General features: G+C 55.9%; 6 protein-coding genes across 6 annotated transcripts; 4 read left to right on the plus strand and 2 right to left on the minus strand.

Annotated features, from left to right (window-relative positions):
* Positions 1-36: 36 nt before the first annotated feature.
* KVR01_000750 (uncharacterized protein) lies at positions 37-3,683 on the minus strand. Its single transcript, XM_044787990.1, has 3 exons — positions 2,493-3,683; positions 1,020-2,378; positions 37-929 (listed from the first exon to the last, which is right to left on the minus strand). Exons 1-3 carry the CDS (start codon positions 2,555-2,557, stop codon positions 419-421), a joined length of 1,935 nt encoding a protein of 644 aa, XP_044650699.1. The 5' UTR covers positions 2,558-3,683; the 3' UTR covers positions 37-418.
* Positions 3,684-4,304: 621 nt separating this feature from the next.
* KVR01_000814 (uncharacterized protein) lies at positions 4,305-6,413 on the plus strand. The gene is made up of 3 exons (XM_044793494.1): positions 4,305-4,494; positions 4,559-5,099; positions 5,228-6,413. Exons 1-3 carry the CDS (start codon positions 4,438-4,440, stop codon positions 5,989-5,991), a joined length of 1,362 nt encoding a protein of 453 aa, XP_044650763.1. The 5' UTR covers positions 4,305-4,437; the 3' UTR covers positions 5,992-6,413.
* A 1,897-nt stretch (positions 6,414-8,310) lies between these two features.
* KVR01_000716 (sphingolipid transporter) lies at positions 8,311-12,195 on the plus strand (the record flags this gene model as incomplete). Its single annotated transcript, XM_044794551.1, has 2 exons — positions 8,311-8,559; positions 8,626-12,195. 2 exons carry the CDS (start codon positions 8,311-8,313, stop codon positions 12,193-12,195), a joined length of 3,819 nt encoding a protein of 1,272 aa, XP_044650665.1.
* A 2,054-nt stretch (positions 12,196-14,249) lies between these two features.
* KVR01_000875 (uncharacterized protein) lies at positions 14,250-15,662 on the minus strand (the record flags this gene model as incomplete). The annotated part of the gene is made up of 2 exons (XM_044793228.1): positions 14,250-15,157; positions 15,230-15,662. 2 exons carry the CDS (start codon positions 15,660-15,662, stop codon positions 14,250-14,252), a joined length of 1,341 nt encoding a protein of 446 aa, XP_044650824.1.
* A 608-nt stretch (positions 15,663-16,270) lies between these two features.
* KVR01_000976 (uncharacterized protein) lies at positions 16,271-19,540 on the plus strand. The gene is made up of 3 exons (XM_044791324.1): positions 16,271-17,146; positions 17,223-17,838; positions 17,923-19,540. Exons 1-3 carry the CDS (start codon positions 16,759-16,761, stop codon positions 19,466-19,468), a joined length of 2,550 nt encoding a protein of 849 aa, XP_044650925.1. The 5' UTR covers positions 16,271-16,758; the 3' UTR covers positions 19,469-19,540.
* Positions 19,541-20,541: 1,001 nt separating this feature from the next.
* Positions 20,542-21,675, plus strand: KVR01_000631 (uncharacterized protein; the record flags this gene model as incomplete). The annotated part of the gene is made up of 1 exon (XM_044794687.1): positions 20,542-21,675. One exon carries the CDS (start codon positions 20,542-20,544, stop codon positions 21,673-21,675), a length of 1,134 nt encoding a protein of 377 aa, XP_044650580.1.
* Positions 21,676-25,163: the final 3,488 nt, after the last annotated feature.

Consider the following 25,163-nt stretch of genomic DNA (forward strand, 5'->3'; position numbering starts at 1 on the left):
AGGGTATTCAGCACAGGAAGATGAGCCCGGGTCGGATGAGAAAAATCATCGAACAATGTTGATGCAAAATTGCACCCTCTGTCTAATATATGCAGCTCCGTGATCGTGATCATCGGAGGAAGGATCGTGGTGTATAAGCTTCGCCACATTCCTCGGCCGACATCCATCTTCTAAGCCTCATGGTATCTGGAAAGGAGTGACCTCTTTGTTTTAGATTAAATGAAAACCCCACCCCTCCCCCGAATACGACATTTTCATGTCACCCTCAAACCACCTGTGCACGCGAATGTGCAACTTTGAAGCGCGGGACAGACCCGCGCGACGAGGTCCATGACGGACCCGTAAGTCCAGGCCGCACTTGGCGAAAAGGTCGGTGGCCGAGGCCGTCACTTGTCTAGGTGACCACCTTAGAGACGGCCTATTTTGCCTTCTTGGCAAGTTCAACAACATCGACCCACCCCTTAGGCCTCTCCCTCCACTCAGCGCCAGCACGCTCGGCCTCGACTCCAAATTCGATCAGGCTCTTCTCAGACGCCCACTCGCCCGTGGCCATGAAACCCACGGGGATCTTGCCGACGGTGCCCTTGTCCGCCACCCTCTCCCCCTTGCCGTTGGTGTCCGGGGTCGCGTAGCCCGCAGGGACGTTGATGGACGGCAGGCCGCAGAAGTTGCCCATCCATACGTACCGCATCGTCTCGATGGTCTTGTCGCCATCCGAGATGCCCACCCGCATCTCGCCGCTATTGCTGCTGCCCGCCTTGCCGCCGTCCCGGATCCGCCAACCGGCACACGCCGTTGTCGGCGTGATGATCAGCATCCCGGGATTCTGTTGCCACAGGTACGATAGGTGCGACATGAGGCAGCGTCGCATCTTCTGCGCAAGAAGGTAATCCGTTGCCGGTGTTGTGCGTCCCAGTGCAAGGAGGATGCTAGGCAGAAGTGGTTACAGTCAGCTTTTCTGGGCTTCCTGGGGGTTTCTCATTTCTCAAGGCAGGAGAAGGACCACACCCAAGACTTACCGGTTGGCATAGGTGAGGTTGTCGTACTTGGGCAGCAATGTAGACGCGTCAGTCAGGACCGTCATCGCGTGCGCGAATTGCCCTTCGGCCAGGAACGGGATCTGGATGTCAACGACCTTATACCCGTGCTTGGATACCATAGTGTCCACCATGCCCTCACACAACTCCCTGACCGCCGGTGCACAGTCGTTGAACCACGCACGGCAGATACCAAGGATCTTGGGCCGGCTGGGCGTCTGAGCGAGCAGTTGCTCCGCCGCAGGCAGCCTCGGGACGCTGGGGAAGGCGAAGGGCGAGTCCGGATGCGGCCGAGCGATGACCTCGAACAAGGTAGCCAGAGACTCCATGTCGGCGGCCATGGGCCCGTTGACGGCGCACGTGTTGGAGTGGTTGGCGCTGGGCCAAAACGAAACGCGCGCATGAGTCGGCTTGAGCCCGAAGATGTTGCAGAAGCTCGCCGGGATCCGTATGCTCCCACCCCCGTCACTGCCCAGCCCTATGGGGATCAGCCCGGACCCGATGGCCGCTGCCGTGCCCGACGAGGAACCGCCGGTGTAGTAGTCCTCATTAAATGGATTGCGCGGCGTGCCGTAATTAGGGTTATTCCCGGGCGTGTCCAGCCCAAATTCGACCATGCTCGTCTTGCCCACGATGACGACACCCGCTTCCAACAGCTTCTTGACGCACCAGGACGTGATGCTGTCGTTCTCATCAGCAAGTTCTGCAGTGTAGTCATTCACGGATCCGAGGCAACACTTGTATCCGTCGAGGTCGTATTCGTCCTTGATGGCACAAGGTACGCCATCGAGCGGACCACGAGAGCGGTTCTCGCGATATCGCTGAGTCGACTCATCGGCAGCTTTGAGGACTAGCTCGGCCTTGCTGTCGAAGAAAATGAGGTGGTGAGAGCCCTTGGGCTCGATGTCTCGCCGAATAAGAGGCAGTATGGCTTTGGCGACGTCGGTAGGCGTAAGGTCGCCTTTTAGGTACAGTTCGCGATACGTCTTGGCCGAATAATAACTGGTGAGCGAGATGGTATGAGGAGATGAGTCCGCCAGGGCTTCTGCATCTCGTCCCGGCACGTGTCCATTCCCGTTGCCATTCCCATTGGTAAGAGGAGCCCCACCACCATTTGTTGCGAAGAGCAGCCTGTGGTCAAGCGGCACCACTGTGGGATCATGGAGTGGCTCGTAGTCCTCGATCTTCTCCCGGAGCTTACGCAGGGAGGAGAAGCCGGCGTTGGACCAGATCATCTCCCTCAGAGGGCGGACCTGCTCGAGGAGGTAGGCTGCCGGCATCAAGATCCATCCTCGCATAGCCGGGTTCGACTTGCGCTCGCCCCTGTACGCAACCTCGGGCCTGGGGTCCAGTTAGCCCGCCTGCCTCTCCCTCCATATTTGGGGAAATGGTGGATTGCCCCAAGAAGAGAGGCGCTATGCCAAGGCCTGTCAGATTGGCGGCTCGATCACTCACCCTTTAATCGGGGCCGGGTAACCCCAAAATGGGTGCTTGTTATCGGTGGCCATCGTGCCCTTCATGCCAAGGCCGGAAGCCAGCTGGCTGGTCTCTCGGTCTGATGGCGTAGATGTCGATCGGCGTCCTCCAAGAGAGCCGGACGTCGACACGATGCGAACCGCAAGCAAATAAAAAAAAAAGAGAAGTGGCAGAAGGAATTGAGTTGTGATGTGAGAGGGCCGTGTGACTAGGTGGTGCTTGGTCACCAGGGGAGGCAGATCTTTATGCAGGCATGCAGTCGGGAGCTGGCAGCGGCGACAGAGTGACGGGCCTGAGCTTAGGGAGGATACCTGAAACAGAACTAGGGCCGAGTGGTAGATGGCGAGCCTTGTTGCAGTCGACCTTGACAGCTTGAGCCTAGCAGCTGCCCGTATCACAAGCCGAGGAGGCTGGACGCATAAATCTGCACAGGCTAGAACGGCAGCGGCGAGCTCGGCTCATGGGGATATCGCGGGAGTGTCCTTGCTGTGGCCACCTGATGTTGCAGGCGTGAGGCAGGTAGTAGAGTTGATGCAGGCAGGGAAGACGATGCCAGGTGCCACCGTACGGACGGCCCCCTGCCGAGGTGAGGCTGTTCAGCTCCAACAATACGAGTGAGAGTGAGTGCAAGTGCGGCCTGTGCAAGTGACGTCGTTGAAGTAAACAGCAGCAGCAAAGTGGTGATCCATTTCAACCATGGATGGTCAGCAGGTGGACGGTAGAGCTGGTTATTAATAAGATGAAGCCCTTTGCGCCTACTGTCAGCCTGTCCTGCATGTCTACCCAGGTGTGATATTCCAATGCTGGCCGTCCTGCCGTTGGGTACTCGGTACACCACGAGAGCACCAGGGCAACACGCAGCGTTGCGTTCGGGAGCTTCGGGCGCCTTTCCTGAGCGGATCAGCCCCACCGCCCGAGTGCAAGGGTGCTGGGCACCGAAGTACGTGTGGTGTACTCTGTAGATCTTGGTGACGTCCGCGGGGTGCCGTTGGCTCACTCAGCAGGCCTGCCTCTGCACCAGAGTCGTGCTGCTGCCAGTGGAGGCCGGCTGTGGACGGGCCCCGCGGCGCTGGCACCCATGGAACGAGACTGCATAGCTCCGAATTGGTGTTCCTGAAATACAGTATCTCGAGGCTGTGGCAGAGTAAGTGAGATCTCGGGCTGCTCGGGTGGGTTCTCGAATGGATGTGGTGCCAGTGCGGCCAAGCAACATGAGACCTCAGGCTGAGCCCTGTTTGAGGAACCTTGGTCAAGTACCTAAGTACCTAACGTTTACAGGCCTGGGGCGGCCTGATTCCACTGGCAGTTAGCATTGCCATGTGCACTGGATAAAATATCCATCCAGCATGCCAAATCTAGACGGGCTGCCACGTAGGTCAAGCTCATGTTAGGGTGTCCCGGCTGGAGCAGGCAATGCTTGGTTTGCCTGAGTACCTAGGTACCTAGCCTTGCTAGCCTCGCACGCCCCCATTCCGAGGTTCCAACCCTTTGCATTTTTGTCACCACTGTAGTGACGAGCCATAGACTATAGACTATAGTCTACTATTTCATTTTGTAATTTTGTAGATTAAATCTCATGTTCGCCTTGACGACAATCTGGAAATCACCAACAACACAAGCGTGGACATTAGCCCGACCCAAAGGCCTGCACGCCAACACGCCCATCGGCAGAGAAACATAAGCTCCTGGCCGGTCGCGCTAAACCTGATCAGGCACCCTGTGCATCCGCGAACCACTGCCAAAACTGAATCATCACTTTGCGTGTTCAACCCGTGACCGGCAAACAACACAGCGAAAAGCCGATTATGTCAGGACAGCAACATCGACTCCTGGACATGAGCCTGCCCATATGTACTGTATCACTGCCTGCATCTGTATCTTCTGCCCCCGTTCTGGAAGGTAGACAGGCGACAGGGGCCGGAGGATGGAGGATGACCATGACCAAGTTCCCGATGCGGCCTCGCTGATGGGCAGCCTCGTTGTAAGTCGGTGTCATGTCCACCTCGGCCCATCCTGACTTGTCGGCTCAGCTAAACTCCTGTCAGGACGAGTTTCGCTCTGCCCTCGATGAGTCCCTCATCATTGCTATCGTCGGTGACTACGACCTGGCCCTCCAGTTTGAAGAGGCCCGGGCCATCCTCCAGGGTCTCTCCAAGGATGCAGACGCCGAAGAGGCGTCTCGATTCAACGCCTGTGGTGTGGATGGCGATATCGATGGCCTCTCGGGGCTCGACGGGCCTGCCAACACCCACTCATCGCGTTCCAACTCGGGATCCAAGCCCTGCACCGACTTCTCCTCCAGGACTGATCCCAGCGACTCTTTGTCTGAGCAGTTCGACTTGCTGGACTTGCACGAGGACGTTGACGTCCTGGCCCTCGACGAGGATGGCAAGATTGCTGAGCTAGAGATCATGTTTCCCCTCCTCAAGCACATGGACGTTAAATTCGCGCTGAGAAAAGCTGACGGGGACTTCACAAAGGCTTGTGAGGAGCTCCTCAGCACCCAGTTTCTGGAGGATAATGGCCTCCGCCCAAAGGGAATCGAAGGAGCTTTCCGGGGCGACGGTCACACTGGTCGTAAGAAAGGCAAGACGAAGACCTTATTCCACGGATTGGCCATGGCGTTGGGCGTGATAGCCTGGCCAACAACTTTCTCCCTTCTTCTTGTTTTTCACATATCCAAACTGCTCGGGCCTTCAGCTGACTCAACACAGGCCGCTCCGGGGCGGATATACTCAAGGACAAGGCTGGCAAGGCAAGGCTTGATGTGGAATACCGACTCAAGCCCCTCGATTTGGACGCAGAGGGCAAAGCAGCCAGTAGCCCAGTCTCGCCTGCTCTCGCCGCCTCTCGCCCCTTGACCCGTCGCAGCTCGCTCCCGCGGTTGGTGCCGCCTTCCAGCTCCTCGAACGCCGCCAAGACATCCGCCCCAAACACCCCCGCCCTCAAAGCCTCCACTGAGTGGCAGACCGTCCAGCCCAGCAATCGGCCACGCAAGACATACACCGAGCTGGCGCGTGACGCGGCCGAGGCCCGCGAGACGACAGCGGAGTCCTTCACCGCAGCACGCGCTGCATATCGGCGGGGCAAGTCAGACGCGCTGTTCCGGCCCGTGGCCGGGGTCCTGGCGGAGCGGGCGCGCGAGCAGCTGGGGCGGTCCAAGGCGGCGCACAGCGAGGCGTACGAGGCGCTGGTCGACGAAAACTCGTCAGCGGGTCACATCGACCTGCACGGCGTGCCGGTCGCGGATGGGGTGCGCATCGCCCTCGAGCGCACCCAGGCCTGGTGGGCCGCCCTCGGCGAGGATAGGGCCCGCCGGGCCCGCTCTGGTGAGGGCTTCACCGTAGTCACGGGGCTGGGTAATCATAGCTCTGGCGGGGTGTCGCGCATGCGGCAGGACGTTGGTGCGGCGCTCAAGAGGGCTGGGTGGAGGGTCCGCACCGAGACCGGACAGTTTGTCGTGACGGGCAGGACATAGGCCCTGGCATGGAGGACGATGAGATGTTTTGGGGTTGTTTGCATTGGCGCTCTTGTGGGATCTTTCTAGGTATTTGGGTGTTCTGTTGCATGGCCTTTCTTGTATCATGGCATCGAACTTGATGAGGTTGCATTGTTGGAGCAATTTGGGATTGTTTGTCGTAGCTAGGTAAACGGGAAGCCAGACAGATGCTGAAGTTGGACAGTACAATTCTTCTGGATAGATGGAGAGCAGTTTTGCAGGACTTTTCAGGGCATGTGCATGGAAGACGGGCTTGTTGGAATCTCAGTATACCGTCATAGATGATGCACTATATCCCTGACGGTCTCGTGAAGACGGCCGCAGTGATAGAGGTTAACATGCTTCACGGCGCAGTGAGTCTCACTCCATTCAAGCTATCGTACTAATAAATCCACATAAACCCCTCGACCATGATGCTACAGCTAAGCCTGGGCCCAAAAGCGTTGTGACTCGCTGCTTTGTATCGTGCGGTAACTGGTTTCGCTTCTATTCCGCATATGTCTGGGGACATTTTATATAGTGGTGAACGCTCAAGACCAAGCGTCTTAACCCAGGGTTTAAAAAAACACAATGCCAACAACGGCTCGACGCTATATACCGCCGGAAGGGAGGGTTGGTCTGCGGGCCATCTGCATGGTGAGAAAGCAAGTGATGGCGCGATCGAATGTCGGGTCAACTAACTGATCCTTCATAGCACTTCGCGGCATCTACCTAGGTAGTATTCCAAGGCCCAGCCTGACTGTGGAAGTTCCCCAGCGAAATCTCCCCAGAAAAAATACTCATCCTCGTTAGCTTTTCTTCGAAACCAGAATCTTAATCCGGGAGGTGCTACGGCCCAGGTGCCTGGTGAGACAAATACATACCAATCTTCAAAGTGGTATATTTCTTTTAGATAGACAGTCAGTGTGAGTTGCTTTGTGTGGGCAGTAAATCAGACAGAGAGAATTGTCTGACCAATAGTAATTTTGGATGGTACACAAGTCAGGGACGCTCAAATTATAATTATTGCCCTCTGACTGCTAGCCCTGAAAGCCACACGCTCGCCCGTGATGATCCACATTTCAGTCACCTGTCCAGTTGTTACGATGTGTACCTAGGTAGTACAAAGAGTCCAATACTAACAACTACAACGTACTCACCTTCAACCCGGTTACGTTACATATGTAGAAGAGGCGGCCTGAATCGAATTAATCTAAAAGCTAATCATGGGATATAAGAAACTTTCTTATACAAGGTCACCTACATGAGTTACAATACAGGATGATCTCTTATAGGAGACAATCCTGTAGGATGGTATCCTACAAGAGGAATTTTTATGAGGCATTATTGGTCTTGAGTGTTTACCACTGTATGAAGGCGCCATGCATGTGTATATCTTCGGATGTATACGGAATAGAAGTGAGATCAGGTAAGCCCCACAGTGTCACAGAACATTTGAAGTGCCTCGAGAGCATTCGGTCTGCGCCGTTCTTGAACGACCAGCTGTCTGCACGTGGGCTGTGAGCCGAGGCTACCGGTATCCTGCACGACCGCATTTAAGGTTCGTATTCTGGCTGCCTTGTCTGTGAAGCTACGCTGGTTCAGTCTCACAGGCTCTCGGTTCTACCCGTTCAGTCTCCTGCTATGGCTAGGCACCTTGACGAGCTTTCTCCTGCTCGAGGATGGCCTGCTCGTCAGCAGTGGTCTTACATACCTAGGTATGTACCCCCACGGGAGCGTCTGGTACGCTGTGATTCCTCGTCAATGTATAGAAGGCAACGGCCATAACACGCCAAATCTACCGTACTGGGGCGGGCTGTGTTTCCCCAAGCAGATGGGTGAAATCGAATGGCGTCTTTCGGATGTGCTACTGCCATGACATGGAGGAAGCGGAGGAAATTTGTCTAGCAGAGGATGATAGGTACCTAGGTACCTAGGCACCTATCTGTGTACCTGGGCACCTGCTCACAATGCAGGTGGTGGCTGCCAGGAGGTGGCGCGTGACAGAAGGTTCCCTGATAAGCACTACATGCAACCAGTGTAAATTTGGGTGTGGCTCCAGGTCCCGCGGAACACCTCGGTTCCGCATGATGACGCAGGACAGTGGTTTCTTCCCGGCAGACAGGGATTAGCTTCTCCTGCCTCGGGTTGCTCGTCCCGTCACAACACCCAACCATCGCCATCGCCATCGCCCACCACCAGAGCTCCTTCGTCCTTCTCATTAACCGATTCATCTAATAGGGTTGCGAGACCTCGCTCGTTACTTGCGCTCTGAACTGTGCCATTACTACCCGCCGCCCAGCGGCATTCTTGGTCAACATGGCCAAATTCGCCGCCCTGGCGTTACTCGCCGGCTTAGGGACAGCCGACGAGCTGTACACTCCGAAACACGAGGCCGGACGCTGCGCCATCCGCAATCACTGCGGCAAGAAGAGCTTCTTTGGCAAAGAACTTCCCTGTGTCGATAATGGCCTGGCCGAGCAGCCCGATGCGGATCTAAGGAATCAGTTGGTAGATCTGTGCGGCCCCAAATGGAATGACGGCCCAATATGTTGCACCAAGGAACAGGTCGGTCCATTCGTGTAGCTGCCATATTCGCCGCTGCCTCAGTCAACTGACATATTCTGCGTGTAGGTCGAGTCGCTCAAAGATGAGCTCTCCACTGCAAATACGATCGTATCGTCATGCCCAGCCTGCAAGGACAACTTCTACAACCTCTTTTGTACTTTCACCTGCTCTCCCGATCAGTCGCTCTTCATAAACGTGACAAACACCATGTCTAAGAACGGCAAGACACTCGTCACAGAGCTCGACCAGCTCATATCCGCAGACTACGGTACCGGTTTCTACGATAGCTGCAAGGATGTCAAGTTTGGACCAAGCAACAGCGAGGCCATGAAGCTCATCGGAGGCGGCGCGAAGAACTACACACAGTTCCTCAAGTACCTGGGCGACGAGAAGCTGGTCGGCTCGCCGTTCCAGATCAACTTCCCAGTGTCATACAAGGAGCCGAAGATGGACCCCCTCCCCATGACACCCAAGAAATGCAACGATCAAGACCCCAACTTCCGCTGCGCTTGTGTGGACTGCCCACAAGTGTGCCCTGAACTGCCCGAGGTCGAAGACGCCGGCTCGTGCAAGGTTGGACTGCTGCCATGTCTTTCATTCGCTTCGATATTCGTCTACAGCATTCTACTTTTGAGTCTAGCCGTGGCCATTGTTGGTCACGTATGGTACCGGAAGCGGGCCGCGCGTCTCCAGGAGGAACGAACTCTGCTCCAGGGTGGAATCGACGCGAGCGATGATGATGATGACGAGGGCCGGCTAGTGCAAAACGGCGCCATGTTTGACCGTCCTACCAAGCCCTACCAACTGAATACTTGGTGTAATACAGCCTTCAGGAGGCTTGGCCATTGGGCTGCGCGGTTCCCCGCCATCACAATCACAAGTTCTCTCATTGTCATCATCGTGCTTAGCGCTGGCTGGGTGCGTTTCGAGATCGAGAAGGACCCTGCCAGGTTATGGGTTGCTCCAACCTCGTCTGCTGCTCAGGAGAAGGAGTTCTTTGACTCCAACTTCGGCCCGTTCTATCGAGCAGAGAAGGTGTTCCTCGTCAATGACACCCTCCCCTCGGGGCCGGGCCCGGTTCTCACTTACGAGACGCTGCTTTGGTGGATCGAAGTGGAGAAGAGCATCTCGCAGCTCGAGAGTGAGACTTGGAAGATGAAGCTGCATGATGTTTGCTACAAGCCGACTGGGTCTGCTTGTGTGGTTCAGTCGGTGGCAGCTTATTTCGACAACGAGCCAGCGCTTATCAGCAAGAAAGGCTGGCAAGATCAGCTACGGCAATGCGCTCGAGCACCAGCGGAGTGCCGGCCGGCCTATGGTCAGCCTCTTGAACCAAATATGATCCTCGGCGGCTACTCTGGCACGGATGACGTGGTCGACGCCCCTGCAATGACCGTGACTTGGGTTGTCAACAACTTCGCGGAGGGCACATCCGAGCTTGCCCGAGCTATGGACTGGGAGATAGCCCTGAAAAACTTTCTGCTTGAAACACAGAAGGAGGCAGCTACCAGGGGTCTCAGGCTGTCATTCTCCACAGAAATCAGCCTGGAGGAGGAGCTCAACAAAACCACCAACACGGATGCCAAGATTATTGTCATCAGCTACGTAATCATGTTCCTCTACGCATCCATCGCCCTCGGCTCTACGACGTTGTCAATCAGGGATATGATCAGGAACCCCGCCGTCAGCATCGTAGAGTCCAAGTTCTCTCTTGGTGTGGCCGGCATTGTCATTGTCCTCATGTCGATCAGCGCATCTATCGGTCTGTTCTCGTGGGCGAACTTGAGGGCTACGCTCATTATCGTCGATGTCATACCATTCATTGTGCTCGCTGTCGGCGTGGACAATATATTCCTGATCGTCCATGAATTCGAGCGGGTCAACATCACAAACCCTGACGACGACGTCGAAGTGCGTGTTGCCAAAGCTCTGGGGCGCATGGGTCCCTCCATACTTCTTTCCGCAATCACAGAGACAGTTTCCTTCGCTTTGGGTGCATTTGTCGGCATGCCGGCCGTGCGCAACTTCGCCATTTACGCGGCCGGTGCTGTGTTTATCAACGCACTCTTGCAGGTCACACTATTCATCTCGCTGCTCGCATATAATACGAAGCGGGTCGAGGACTCGAGAATGGATTGTTTTCCTTGCATCACGATCAAAGCGGCCAGGATCCATCTCGATGGTAGCAACGGCAATCTTGGCGCCCGGTTATACGAGGTACCCGAGGAGGGCTTCCTCCAGCGGTTCATTATTCGTTATTATGCGCCTGCTTTGTTGGGCAAGAAGGTAAAAGTGGCGATCATCGCAATTTTCCTGGGCTTCTTTGCTGCCGGTGTTGCTCTCATCCCTGAGGTCAAGCTAGGGCTTGACCAGAGAGTAGCAATTCCTGATGACTCGTACCTGATCCCATATTTCAACGATCTCTACGACTATTTCGACTCTGGTCCGCCTGTCTACTTCGTGGCCAAAGATGTCGATGCGACCAAACGAAAGCACCAACGACAGATCTGCGCAAGGTTCACTACTTGTGATTCGTTGTCGCTCACCAACGTTCTAGAGCAAGAACGCAAGCGTACCGACGTGTCATACATCTCGTCTCCAACCGCGAGCTGGGTTGACGACTTCTTCCTTTGGCTCAACCCTCAATTTGAAGAGTGCTGTGTCGAGAAAGGATCCCCATGCTTTCAGAATCGAGACCCAGCATGGAATATCACACTTTCAGGGATGCCGGAGGGAGATGAATTCATCCACTATCTCCAAAAGTTCCTTTCTGCGCCGACCACTGAGGATTGCCCACTTGGCGGCCAAGCGTCTTATGGATCTGCCGTCGTTATCGACGAAGAGAAAAAGACCATTCCTGCAAGCCACTTCCGCACGATGCACTCACCCCTGCGCAGCCAGGATGACTTTATCAATGCCTACACCTCTGCCAGGCGAATTGCTCGTGATGTGAGCCGCTCGACAGGGGCAGAAGTATTCCCATACAGTGTTTTCTACATATTCTTTGACCAGTATGTTACGATTGTTGGTTTGACGGCAGGCCTGCTCAGCGCCGCGATCGGTATCATTTTCGTCATCTCGTCCATTCTCCTCGGCTCAGCCCTCACTGGTGCGGCTGTAGCGATCTCGGTGGTGATGACTATCGTGGACATCATCGGTGCGATGGCGGTGTTCAATGTCAGTCTCAATGCTGTGTCTCTGGTCAACTTGATCATCTGCGTGGGCATTGCGGTCGAGTTCTGCGCCCACATTGCGAGGGCCTTCATGTTCCCTTCGCGCACCTTTATGGAACGCGCTAAGAACCGCTTCCGAGGCCGCGATGCTCGTGCGTGGACTGCGCTTGTCAACGTTGGCGGCTCCGTGTTCTCGGGAATCACTGTTACAAAGATACTCGGTGTTTTTGTGCTGGCTTTCACTCGGAGCAAGATCTTTGAGATTTACTACTTCCGCATCTGGGTCGCGCTCGTGGTGTTCGCAGCCACGCATGCTTTAGTCTTCCTGCCTGTTATCCTGAGCTTCATGGGAGGCAAGGGCTACCTCGACCCCGAGAGCGAAGGCGGGCTCGATGAAGATCTGGCGAGCCGGCGTTTCCGCGCCGTTGTGGACCAGGACGATAGCGATTCCGAGGAGGACTAGACTTTCTCCTGGTCAAACCTGCCCCAAGCCATTCAATCACTCTTGGGGAGGAAAAGGTCGATTGAATCTGAAGGACGTGAGTATGACCAACAGGAAGGCAGGGACACAGAATTGAGCAGGGAGGACCGGAGTTCTGCGATGGGCACACCCGCCATCGCCGAAGAGCACACCAACGCAGAGAACATGGTATCCACACTATCCTTGGCAAGTCAAGACGAATCTGCCCAGTCAACCCCGGTACCTAAGGAAGCGAAAGGAAAAGGGAAGGCCAGAATCGATCCACAGTCAGCGTCGAATCTCGCACATGTTATAAATGCCGGGGGTGCCTCGAAAGCGGGAGGCAATCAACTCAAAATCCGGGCAAGCGCCACCAAGACGAATGTCAAGCCCCGGCCGGGGTTCCTGAGGACACGAAGTAGAGTATATCTTCGACAAGCCGTTCAGCAAAGGCTAAGCAGAGGCGCGGAAGCCGTTGGCAAGACGCACCAGGGCACGGAGCAGAGCACCCAAAAGACTTTAGCTGGCGACTTCTTGGCGAATCCAGAAGCTGGAGAATCCAGTTGCCAGGGAGATTAGCCATATGTGTCGACGGGCACGGATGTGGGCGGTAAACCAACTTGGCAGTGGGCGAAGACGAGCGAAACATAGGTTTCAATAACGCTCACTCTCACTCAACGCCTTGTTATATTGTCAAGCTTTCGGCGAGGTTGTTCTGCTTCAGGTGTCGATGACTGAAGTGGCGGGGACCCTCGATATTGCCGCTCATGAGCTCTACCTCAAGCGCATTCACCAAAAGGTCTGTCATCCTCTATCACATGATGGTAGTGACGAGACAACTGTGAGGTGACGGCATCCTGGGGTGTTACTTGTCGGGCTTTTTAGCGATCTTCAGATGGAGCGTCTGCCCTACAAGCGTTAATCTGGGTTTCTACCCTTCTTTGTATGATAAGGAGTAGCTATCGCCTTGTATAATACTAAGCTGGCAAGGTAAGGGACAGGCAGGTGGTCGACCGGGTGGAGCTAGGGTGGATGAAGCGATACGTCTGTCTATAGAGAAGAAAAGCGTTTCAATGTTGCACTTGACCTGTCTGCAGATTCATGACCCTCGGGAGCCACCAGGGCCGCCTCAAGCTCCCTCTGTATGTATGACTGCCTGCCTGCCTGCCATATGTTCCTGAAGCTTGGGTACGTCTGCAATTGTTTCCGTTATTATCAGAACATTTGAGGCCCACTTCCATCAAAATACAAGTACGTCCCACCCCATCCCAACGGTGGGCCAGGCCGGCGATTGCGAGACCGCTTGCAAATCCTGTCCGGTAGGGCTCTAACGACGGAACGCGAACTAGGGTCAAGTACCTAGGCATGCAGCTTGCCTCAAACCCGTCCCGGAATAGAAAGGTCGGGTTGGGACCCGCAAACCCGGGGTCGGCTGTGAGTCGATGTTTGGTGAGAACGGTATTTACTCGACTGGGTGTACCGGATAATGAACTTCAGGGGATTTGATCTGGCCTAAAGACGTTGCGTTCGCATTTAAGCCCCAAGCCAGTGCTGCCGACCTAAAAGTGGCGCGGGTCGTGTGTCTCAATTTCTATTCTTGCACATTCTAAGCTTTGGGACACATGATCGTGGGTATATATATATCTACCCAACAAGACGGTGCTCGCTCATGTACACGCTGAAGACCACATACGACCTAGGCATCAGAACTGCAAACCAAGCTAGGACAACGATGGCGGCCAGCGGCCCAGCATCACCCAGCGGGGCCCCAAGTGCGCCCGCGGGTCTCGTGCCCACCGTCTTTCCGCGACTCGACGCTGCGGGACGAAGTCCTGGCCGCGGCCTGGGGCCACGTCGGCGGCGCGGGACTTGGGCTGCCGCGTCCCCGTGCAGCCGGGCGGACACTCGTGGGCTGTGTGTATCGACCTGAGGGCGCTGCCGGGGGGCAAGCAAGCACTCGCCCACTGGCGCCGACGGCGCGAAGGGCGAGGAGGGCCTGGGGCTCGATTATGACCCTCACACCAGGATAATTCTCAAGTGCAACACAACACTGGCGCTCAGTCTTGACCCAGGCCGACGGCGAACTTCCGGGCAACCCACGCCGCCCCGTTCTCCTCGTACTCCTGCTTGGTGACTGCGAGCTTCTCGACATGCTGATGCCTCGCAAAGTTGGCAGCACCCAGCCAGGTGTTGCAGATGGGGTCAGCAGGCCTGGCAACCCGGACTATGGACTCGTCTGGCACACGCTGCACAATCTCCTTTTGCAGGCGCTGGATGAAGCCGTCGAAGTGTGCGTTGCCGCCGACGACGACGATATTGGCCAGGAGGCCCGGCCACAGGCCGACGGGCAGCTCGTCCAGGGACTGTTTCACCAGGTCGGCGAGGCCCGGCACCTGCATGCCAACGTCGGAGGGGTTGAAGAAGAGCTCGGGGATGACGAAGCGCTCGTTGCGCAGGGTCAGGACGTCCTCGTTGGAGGCGGCGGCTGCCAGCTTGCGCTGCTTGGCGGTGGTGGTGGGGTCGAAGTCGCGCACGATGCCGGCGGAGCGGGTGTGGAAGTCGGGCAGGACGTAGTCCTTGGCGATGCCTGCTCCTGTGACGAAGGGCTCTCGCCTCTCGCCGCGGGTCCCCTTCCAGGTCTTTTCCAGGTCGCCCTTGAAGTCCAGCGAGACGTAGCATGCCTTCTCTTTGATCTCGTTGACTATGTAGGAGTCGTTGCGCATGTCGTAGTGCCTAAGGGAGAGGAGACGGGTCAGGTAGTTTGTCAGGAACTTGCCGCCCACATCGAGCCGGCGGATGGCGGATTGTAGGGGGCGGCCCTGGAAGATTGGAGTGACTGTGGTGAAGGAGTATCCCGAGTCGATGAGGAGGATCAGCTCGGCGGGCAGCTTGCTCATGGCGTCCGGGTCGCGTTCGGGGGTTCGGAAGATGGCCTGGACGTCATGGTATGCATTGAAGGTCGGCGCTGGCGGGGGCGAAGTGGGTGGGTAGTCAGCAGGTTTGGCCTCTCTCTGGTGGAAGGGTCTGTCTCTCTCACCTATGCCGCGATAGTAGCTGGCAAAGCCGAACTCCTCGAATACCATCTGGTCGCAGTTTGTCTGCAGGGCAGGAATGGAGTTTGGCTGCTCGGTCAGGATGAGCCTGGTCTCGGCAGGATCGCACCTGAGGGGCGCGTCGTTGGCGAAGAACTCGTGGTCCCAGACCTCCTTCTGGGCCTCCCAGTTGACGATGAAGCCCTTGTCGACTGGCCGGCGGAAGGAGATGTCGCCAAAGTCCTTGCATTTGGAAAGGTCGGACGCGACATAGGTCTTCCTGGCCCTGTCGCGGGCGATGCAATTGGGGACGACGGTGGGCTCGTCGATGGCGTCGGCCGTGACAAAGCCGGCCTTGAGGGTGTGGGCGCCGTTGTCAATGACCAAGGTGCGCGTCGGCTGGGGCGGCGGAGCGGGTTTGGACCTCCGCGGAGCCATTGTAGATGGATGTCGAGACGACTCACTCGCTATGTCTGGCGCATCTCGATGACAGCCTCGCGGGTCGTAGGGTAGTAGACGCGTGTGCAGGGGTGGGGATGGTTAAAATGGTCTCAGCTAGCTCCGGGAATTTTAACCCATCTGATGGCTGGCGGGCTGGCGGGCTGGGAAGGGGAAGCTTGGAGCTTATTTGCCGCTAGCGGTCGCCTTGCCCTGCTTGCTACCCAGCTACCGTGACACTACCTAGGTACCTAGGTAGGTACAGACTACTCCGTATAAGCGGCCCTGTGCCGACCCGTGTTCCCCGCGTTCATCCTGGCAGCTAGCAGCCCTTTTTGGCGTCGTCGCCTGCTCCCCACAAACAAATCCGCAAGAGCACGCAGAGTTTGCCCGATGTATCCGCAATTTTGACCAGATGACATCAAGCATGACCGTGACTGGGCTATGTGTGCACAGTATGGAGTACTGGTTGCAGCGGCGACTCCGGCCCCACGGCCACCGGGGACATGGGGGTATGTTGTTGTGTAACGTACCTTCTCCGTGGTAGGAGGCAGATATATATACTTGTATATACTTGAGTATATTGGACTAGGCGGTCAACAGACAGCTCGGCATGCACAGGGCCGGGACAGCTACCAAGGAGCTAGCGAGCCAAGCAGCGAGAATAAGAGCTTCCTCCTGCGTGGTCGGCCATGAGGTGCCAAAACACACGATCAGCATGTGAGCCTTGTGTGGTGATGGGATGACGTGCATGGTGGTCTGAAGTCTTGGCATCGTGGTGGCCCAGATTACCAGACTGCTAGGCCACGGTGTGTGTTGGTGTGTTGACGGTGTGTTGACGGTGTGTTCGCAGTGTGTTGAGACAGGGCCACTTTACACAACAAGGCTTATTATATTAAGCCATCGTCCTCAGTACTGCACACTACTACTACAAATACCTCGTCACGAGGATAGGCCGAGATTTGTCCCGTTGGACCGCCTGTGAGGTGGAAATCGGCCATGCCAAGCAGCGAGTTGGGGCGGCCCTGTCGATCAGCACCTGTCTTTGTTCCCTCGGTGCGGAGAAGGCCAACCTAATCACTGCTAGACACTGACCATGGCAGCATGGGACCCGCAGCGCCAGCCTCCACACCTGTTCGTCCCTTCCCCAGCTTGCCAGCGTACCTTTCCACGCTTCCCCATACTACCCCTCCTCTGGGGAACCCCTGGCTGCGGAGATGAGAGTGCCCTCACTGCCCTGGGCACCGACAGGGCCTGCTGGACGCGGTCATGTACACAAATATATAAGAGGGCCCTGGCATCGTCGCCCTCGCCGCCGCCTGGCCTGGGGGATGCCCGCCCCCCTCCCAAGCACGAGGCTGCCCTAGACTTGTTCCTACCGACCGGCAAGATGCTCAGCATTCCAGCTCTGGGGCGCTATGCCACCGCCCTGGGCCTTGGCTCCGTGCTCCTCGCAGACCGGGCTCATGCCCAGTCGCCCTCAGGTAAGAGAAATAGAAATATCTACTACATCTACCCAGTACACTCGACAGGAAGCTGATCCCCCGCCCTCCCCCACAGGCACAGGCACAGGCGTCACCGTCGACGGCACAGACTTCGCCCTCAATGGCGAGCATGTCTCGTACCGCTTCCATGTTGACAATGCCACCGGTGACCTGATCGGAGACCACTTTGGCGGCTCTGCCTACGAGACCGTCCCCCTGCCAGTGCCAGAGACCAATGGCTGGGTCGGCATGCCCGGCAGGGTGAGGCGCGAGTTCCCAGACCTGGGCCGTGGTGACTTTAGGATCCCCGCCGTCCGCGTCCGCCAGACCGCAGGTTACACCGTCAGCGACCTGCAGTACCAGTCCCACACCGTCCTCCAGGGCAAGCCCGAGCTCCCGGGCCTGCCCTCCACCTTTGGCGACGACGGCGACGTCTCCACCGTCATCGTCCACCTCTACGACAACTACTCCTCCATCGCCGCCAACCTCAGCTACTCCATCTTCCCAAAGTACGATGCTGTGGTCAGGAGCGTCAACCTCGCCAACCTGGGCGACGGCAACATCACCGTCGAGAGGCTTGCCAGCTTCAGCGTCGATCTGCCCTACACCGACCTCGACATGATCGAGCTCCGTGGCGACTGGGCGAGGGAGGCCATGAGGCTCAGGAGATCGGTCGAGTACGGCGTGCAAGGGTGAGTAGACAAGAACAAGTCTTGCGCCAGGATATGCTATCTACCTAGGTGCTCAAGTACTGACCTGACCCCACGCCACAATAGATTCGGCAGCACCACTGGATACTCATCTCACCTGCACAACCCCTTCCTCGCCTTGGCCACCCCGAGCACCACCGAGTCCCAGGGCGAGGCATGGGGCTTCTCTTTTGTCTACACCGGCTCCTTCCAGGTCGACGTCGAGAAGGGCTCGCAGGGTTTCACCCGCGCCCAGCTCGGCTTCAACCCCTACCACCTCTCCTGGAACCTGGGGCCCGGCGAGAGCCTCCAGTCGCCCGAGACCGTCGCTGTCTACTCCAATACCGGCGTTGGCGGCCTCTCCCGCGCCTACCATCGTCTGTACCGCAACCATCTCATCAAGAGTGACTTCAAGGCCGAGACTCGCCCGGTCCTGTTGAACTCTTGGGAGGGCCTCTACTTCGACTACAACCAGAGCACCGTCTATACGCTTGCCCAGGAGGCTGCCGACCTCGGCGTCAAGCTGTTCGTGCTCGACGACGGCTGGTTCGGGGAGGAGTACCCTCGTGTCAAGGACAACGCTGGTCTTGGTGACTGGGAGGTCAACACGGAACGCTTCCCGAGCGGCTCACTCGCACCCCTGGTCGACCAGGTCAGGCAGCTCCAGGCGGCCAACTCGACCACCAACCTGCAGTTCGGCCTCTGGTTCGAGCCCGAGATGGTCAACCCCAACTCGACGCTGTACCACCAACACCCAGACTGGGTCCTGAGCGCCGGCCCTTACCCACGCACCCTGCGCCGTGACCAGCTGGTTCTGAACCTCGCCCTCCCCGAGGTCCAGGACTTCGTTATCGAATCCGTGGCCGGCATTCTCAGCAATGCCTCCATCACCTACGTCAAGTGGGACAACAACCGCGGCTTCCACGAGACCCCCTACGACGGCGTTGACCACGCCTACATGCTCGGCCTGTACCGCGTCTTCAACACCCTGACCAGCCGCTTCCCCCAGGTCCTTTGGGAGGGTTGCGCCAGCGGCGGCGGCCGCTTCGACCCGGGTGTGCTGCAGTACTTCCCGCAGATCTGGACCAGCGACAACACCGACGCTCTGGAGAGGATCTTCATCCAGTTCGGCACCAGTCTTGTGTACCCGCCGTCCGCCATGGGCGCCCACGTGAGCGCCGTGCCCAACCACCAGACCCAGCGCACCACCCCGATCGCCTTTCGCGCCCACGTCGCCATGATGGGCGGCAGCTTCGGGCTCGAGCTCAACCCGCCCAAGATCCCGGATGAGGACCGCGAGCAGCTGCCCGGCCTCATCGCCCTCGCCGAGCGCGTCAACCCCCTCGTCATCAACGGTGATATGTGGCGTCTTGCCCTGCCCGAGGACTCCAACTGGCCTGCTGCCATGTTCGTCTCGGAGGACGGTGCAGAGGCAGTGCTCTTCTACTTTCAGATCCGATCCGTCTGGAATCAGGCACTGCCCTTCATTCGCCTCCAGGGCCTCGACCCGGCCGCTAACTACGAGGTCGAGGGCGCGGGCACATTCTCTGGTGCCACACTCCAGAACGTCGGACTGCAGTACTCGCTGCAGGGTGACTACGATAGCACCGTGGTTTTCATTAACCGCGTCTAAGCAATATCAGCACCAGCGGCGGTAATCTACATGCTCATAATTAGTATATAATGATTATTACCATCCTCTCAACCAACATTCATGGTACCATAAGCGCGACCAGATCTTTAGTGAGCATGGGGCTCCGAAAGCCTCATGCTCCCACACGTAGACAACTCTAGGATCGGACCCTGCCCTGACACCAGGGCTCCTTGGCGTTTCTCTGTACAACCTGCATCATCGTCAGGGTCTCGGCTGTAAATTTCCAATAGTCGCTCGAAGCTATGTGCCTAAACCTGCCACGATTCCTGTACAGTCGAAATTCGCTGCGACTTGTAGTTGATACGAACTCTGAACACTAATAAGATACTCGGATCTCGGATGATCTCCGTCTCCAGCCGCGAGCTCGTACCCCATATCAACCTCGCGCCGTGCCGCATCGTCCAAAGACTACAACTGTCAACGTCTCCCAGGATCCTAATCTTCACTTCGAGATTCTATTTCCACCGGTGTGCGGCTCCGGTATCATCACTGAATCCCGTCAGTCGGGGCTGGTGTCGGAGTCCGGCATACGGGACCTTCACATTTCGACCGAGACATAATGCAGGGGGGCGGGTGAGAAAGCAGGTCGACCGAGACAACAATAGAAGCGGCACATGTTACCCAAGACATTGCACCCACTCAGCCAACGATATCTTTGGGATGCTCGATAGTTGCTAGGGCCTCTGCGTTGCTTTTCGAGAAGATCTGCAGAAAAGAAAGATAACATCCTCGGGTGTTGGCTGTACATGTTCACCGACCAGCCCGAGTCATCAAACTCATTCCCTACTCCCCGGGTTGTGCAATGCATCATTAATCTTGAGCTGCTTGAATTTGAAGATCCCTTCACTGTTTGTCCATACGCGATTCCCTGCCCAGCCTGCTGTTCACGGACTGCCTGACCATCCCTTGCTCATCTAGTCATTCATTTATTAGTGTCTTGCGCTCTACCAGCGATCTACTTTAGACTCGGGGCCGGCCCCATCCCGTTATCAGCTGAGCTGTCGAGATACTCATGACCCCGTATTCCCCATGATCCCAGAGTTTGCCTTGCAATGGAGAACAACAAACAACCAATGGCTATCTGGCGGCGACCACGCCGACTGCCCTCTGCGAGAAACATCGCGATCGTCTTTGTCCTTCTGTTGGTACTGAATTACTTCCGAGCATGGGGCATGGAATACGCAGCGAGCTCGAGCCCACAAGCACTCACACAACCTCCGGAGGCGCCGGAGCCACTCGTGGAGACGTCGACAGACTCGTCCCCGGAGGCACCAGCAGCGGCCCCGGCAGAGATCCCAGAAGAGATCCCTTTCCAGGCGGCTGACGCACAGCTCCCAGTCGTGGCACCAAGACCCGGCAGGATACCCAAAAAGATCTGGTACAAGTTGGGGCCAAAGGGTCTCAGCTACGAGGCGAACCTGTGGACGGACACGTGCATCTCACAGAACCCTGAGTACCACGCAGAGTTCCTGACAGATGAGTCTGCCGACGACTTTGTCCGCGAGAAATACGCAGACCGCCCGGACATTGTGGCGACGTACATGGCCCTCACCATACCCATCGTCAAGGCCGACATGCTGAGGTACCTCCTGCTCTACTCCGAGGGCGGCGTCTGGTTCGACCTTGACGTTTCGTGCGAGGGCATACCGGTAGACGAGTGGATCCCCCAGGATCTCAAGGAGGATGTCGGCCTGGTCGTGGGCTGGGAGTTTGACGCTGGGTATCCGTACCCGTTCGAGCGCCAGTTCACAACGTGGGCCGTCATGGCCGAGAAGGGCTCGCGGCACCTGATCGCTGTGGTCGAGGACATTGTGAGGTCGGTGGAGCGCGTCGCCAAGGAGAATAATGCCACGATCCCGCAGCTCAAGATGGACATGGTCGGCGATGTGGTGGAGTTGACCGGGCCGAGGAGGTTCGCGAAGAGCGTCACCGAGAGCGTGCGGGCCTCGCTGAACGGGACGAGTGGCTGGAAGGGGTGGGATGAGTATTATGAAATCCTGGAGCCGAAGCTAGCTGGCGATGTCTTGATTCTCCCGGGATACTCCTTGGCGGCCCTGTTCAACACGTACGAAGAAGGGGGCCAGGGCCCATCTTTGGTGGTTCACCACTATGCCGGTTCTTGGAAGAATGACTACGGTGGGGAGAGGGCGGAGGAGCAAGAGAAGCCATATGATCTGTCACACTAGGCAGCATGCATTAATTCCTGTTGACACTTATATACATCGATTTCTAAACCGTCGTGTGTACAGTCGTGCAACCGCCCATCGTCATCCAGTCACGGGCTGCCACCCTGCCACCATTGGCGAGGCGACTGCTAGTAGAGTCTACAGCTTCGGTAGAGGAAAGTCACCCAAACGCGGTGTCTCTGCTGTAAATGTTGAGGAGCTCAACAAGCTGAGCGGAAGACAGCCTGTCCGAAAATATTTGAGTGTTGGCGTCCTGACCCATGTATCGTATTCTATCTGCACTGTTATTGGCATTATGCCTCCAAAACACTGGTTCTTAAGCGGTTTACCACTTGATGAAGGCGCTACATACGCTTAGTATGTGTGGGTTTTAGAAACGAAACCACCTGGTATATTGGCTTTTGAGCAGCACCAGCTGTTGGAAATATGTCACATGGAGCAAGTCAGGAGGCCGGGCTGAGGAGAAAGGGGTGCGTTCTGCAGATAGATGTGTTCGTCACTGGACTACTCGAACTGAATGTAGTAGTGCTCTTGGCCTTGCTGCGTTCCAATTGCCGTACCATCAAGTATTGAAAAACGATTTCATTGATTGTCAAAGACTGCACAACATTCTCATGATTGGGCTAATGTCATCAACATCAGCAATCGTTAATGAAATTTATATTATCTTTCTTCCAGCCCACGGGCAACGACGTCCGCCCTGATCTTCTAGGTCACTTTGCTAGAGATTTAGGGAAAGTGGAGAGCACATTATTCCCGGGGCGGCCCTTTACAAATCAAGCTGGAAGATGAGGACGTTACCCCGTCAGATTACTGACTTGGTCAACTTGGTGTATGTCTAGACTCGCGATGCTGAGGGGATTCGGATGGATTTAGGACGCAAAATTTACGATATGTAAATGAGATAAGTATTAAGAAAAGTTTAGGGCATATACCAGCCAGGAGGGTTAAGCATCCATTGAGGCTGAAAATATATCTGATAAGTTGAAAATTGGTCAAGATGGTGCCCCTTAGCCTTGTCTGTACGTCGTAAGGCTGAGGCTACAAGTACCTATCGTATTATAAATATTGTTATCGGTATTGTATTCTTTCTAAGCGCTGGGTCTTGAGTGCTTACTACTGTATAAAGGCACTATGTATGTCCTTGGATGTATATGGAATAGAAGCGAAACTATATAAGTTGAAAATATTGCAGCCACTGGCAGTGCTTTACAAGCAGCTTTGACTGCTCGAAATTCTCAAACTGTAGGAAGTTGAGGTGTATGGGTAAAGGCTAATAGATTTGCATTAGAGCATACGGGAAGAGATTCAAGACTTCGAGCATCCAGAACAGGTTCCCTGTGGAACAATTCAAGGAGTGAGAAAACATGTCCCATCTCACAAAATCCAAGAGTGTTGACAATAAATTCAGCTTGAGAGACTCCGCTTGCACTCACTCAAATAAAATAAAATCTAACTATTATCCTCGAGATACTGGAAGCTCGATCAATCACAGCTTGCAATTTTATCAAGCCGAGCCATCATGGCGTTCACACTTGTGACAAGTTTCTCTGTAAAGACTCGCTCAAGGAGTATAGCAGCTCACACGCCTCTGACCTCATTTCAAAGCCGCAACTTGGCTTCTTTGCCACCTTTTCTGGCATAAAAAACGCAAATAACAGCGAGGGGGAGCTGCATATGTGTACATATGTAAGTGGTTCCATCAGGCGTGGTCCACCCAAAAATTGTTCCCGCTGTTGTTCTTTCAATAGTTGGTCTCGACGCTGTGGCAAGACACCCGCCAGGCCATTGGGTATTCATATTTCATTGCGCAAGTTGCCTCGCATCAATTGATAGCGGGTTTCAACATCACTTCATCCCTAACAGCGTGCTGCTCTTTCCGTAGATGATTCTTTACCTCGATGCTCACACACGACTCGAGTCCAACGACACCAATCTCTTCAAAAAGACACAGAACATATCGTGCCGCTCGAATTTGAAAAATTTTACGGATTTAAGCTGTTAGGCCCCCTCTTGTGGCGAAAATAGTGATTTGCTACCTAGGTACTCTTCTTTGGGATCTTTCGTGATTATGGTAATTTCAAAAGTCATATCATTGATGACTCTTTGTCTAATGCCAATATGTACAATTACCCATGGATAGTACCGCACCCGCCTTTATAGGCGATTTATGACAGTGGTGGAGTAGTACCTAGATATCGTATGGTACCTAGGTATATTCGTCCCGGACTTCTTATTATCGTGTGCTTGCGACACCCGACTTTGGGAGCGGCATGGCATTCTCAGTGCTGCGGGCATGCGTCCCAAGGGACACCCTAGCGTGCTTACAAGCCAATAACATATCTATGCGGCTTCACCATATTGAAGGAATGCATTTCGGTATAGTGATTATTGTTCTTGGAAATATGAAGTTATCTGTGAACCAGCCGCGTCCTTACTATTACGGCACTTGGAGAGCTCGGTGCTGTTCATGGGCCATTTTGACGCCGTGCGACCTGACATCATGCATCTCGTCCCTTGATCTGGCGTCCGATGGGAGGATCCTAGTTCGGACTAACCCAGGGTCAACTATTTCCCGCCCTCTCCAAATGCCCAGCCCCAAGACCTCCCTTTCTCCCTGTCCAACACTGAACGATTCGGACGTTTGACCCAGCACTGAGGCTGAGCCCACCGGCCCGTGGATTTCGGGATATCCGGCCCATGACAGGGTGGGTCGGCATCGGAGTCTTATCCTGGCCGCCGCGTCTGCACGGCCAGCCATATTGACTCTGAGCATTATTCGATGCGGCTCTCGTGGTGCATACTCGCGGACCGTTTCCCATGTTGTAGCGATACGACATTCCCCACCAGTATAGGAGCCAAAGCAACAAGGCCGTGTCCATCACAGGAGGCACTTTGGGCCCTTTGGGAACCTCGCCCTCTTGGACCGTAGGATGCTGGTTCTTCAAGTTGAACCATGACGTCGGTCCTATCCGGCGACGACTTGCACACCCCCCGCTGTTCTGGCAGCAAGCCCGTTGGCCCGGTACCCCAACAGAGGAACCCCACCGGCTTGGGCCGATCTGGGGTGGGGAATCAGGGGTGGGCCCGGCACAATATCCCAAACTCGACTCAAAGTGGTAACACGGGCGCTCATATCAGCCTCCAAATGCCGTCCTTGACGCGGGTTTTCTGGATTTTCCCACAGGGCCCCATTGGCCGCGCGAGACACGCGCGGTAGAGATATCTTCCACGCATGACCCGTAGACACGCGTGTAGGCTGGTTCACCCGCATGCGATGAGTGTCTCTGGTGGATCCAAATGGTCACTAGTCGATGTCGTATCTATAAGGTTTCATGCTGCGAGTAGCTACTATCATTTGCCTCGCCATGATCCCGACAGTCCGGCCACAGTTGTGCAAATTGATCCGTACTTTCGCCCGAGCCTGATAAGTAGTCCTCGAGAAGGATGAATTTCATTTATATGTTGTTCAGCCCCAACTTACCTGA

The sequence above is a fragment of the Diaporthe batatas genome (assembly GCF_019321695.1).
Source record: "Diaporthe batatas strain CRI 302-4 chromosome Unknown Contig00001, whole genome shotgun sequence".
Taxonomy (NCBI): Eukaryota; Fungi; Ascomycota; class Sordariomycetes; order Diaporthales; family Diaporthaceae; genus Diaporthe; species Diaporthe batatas.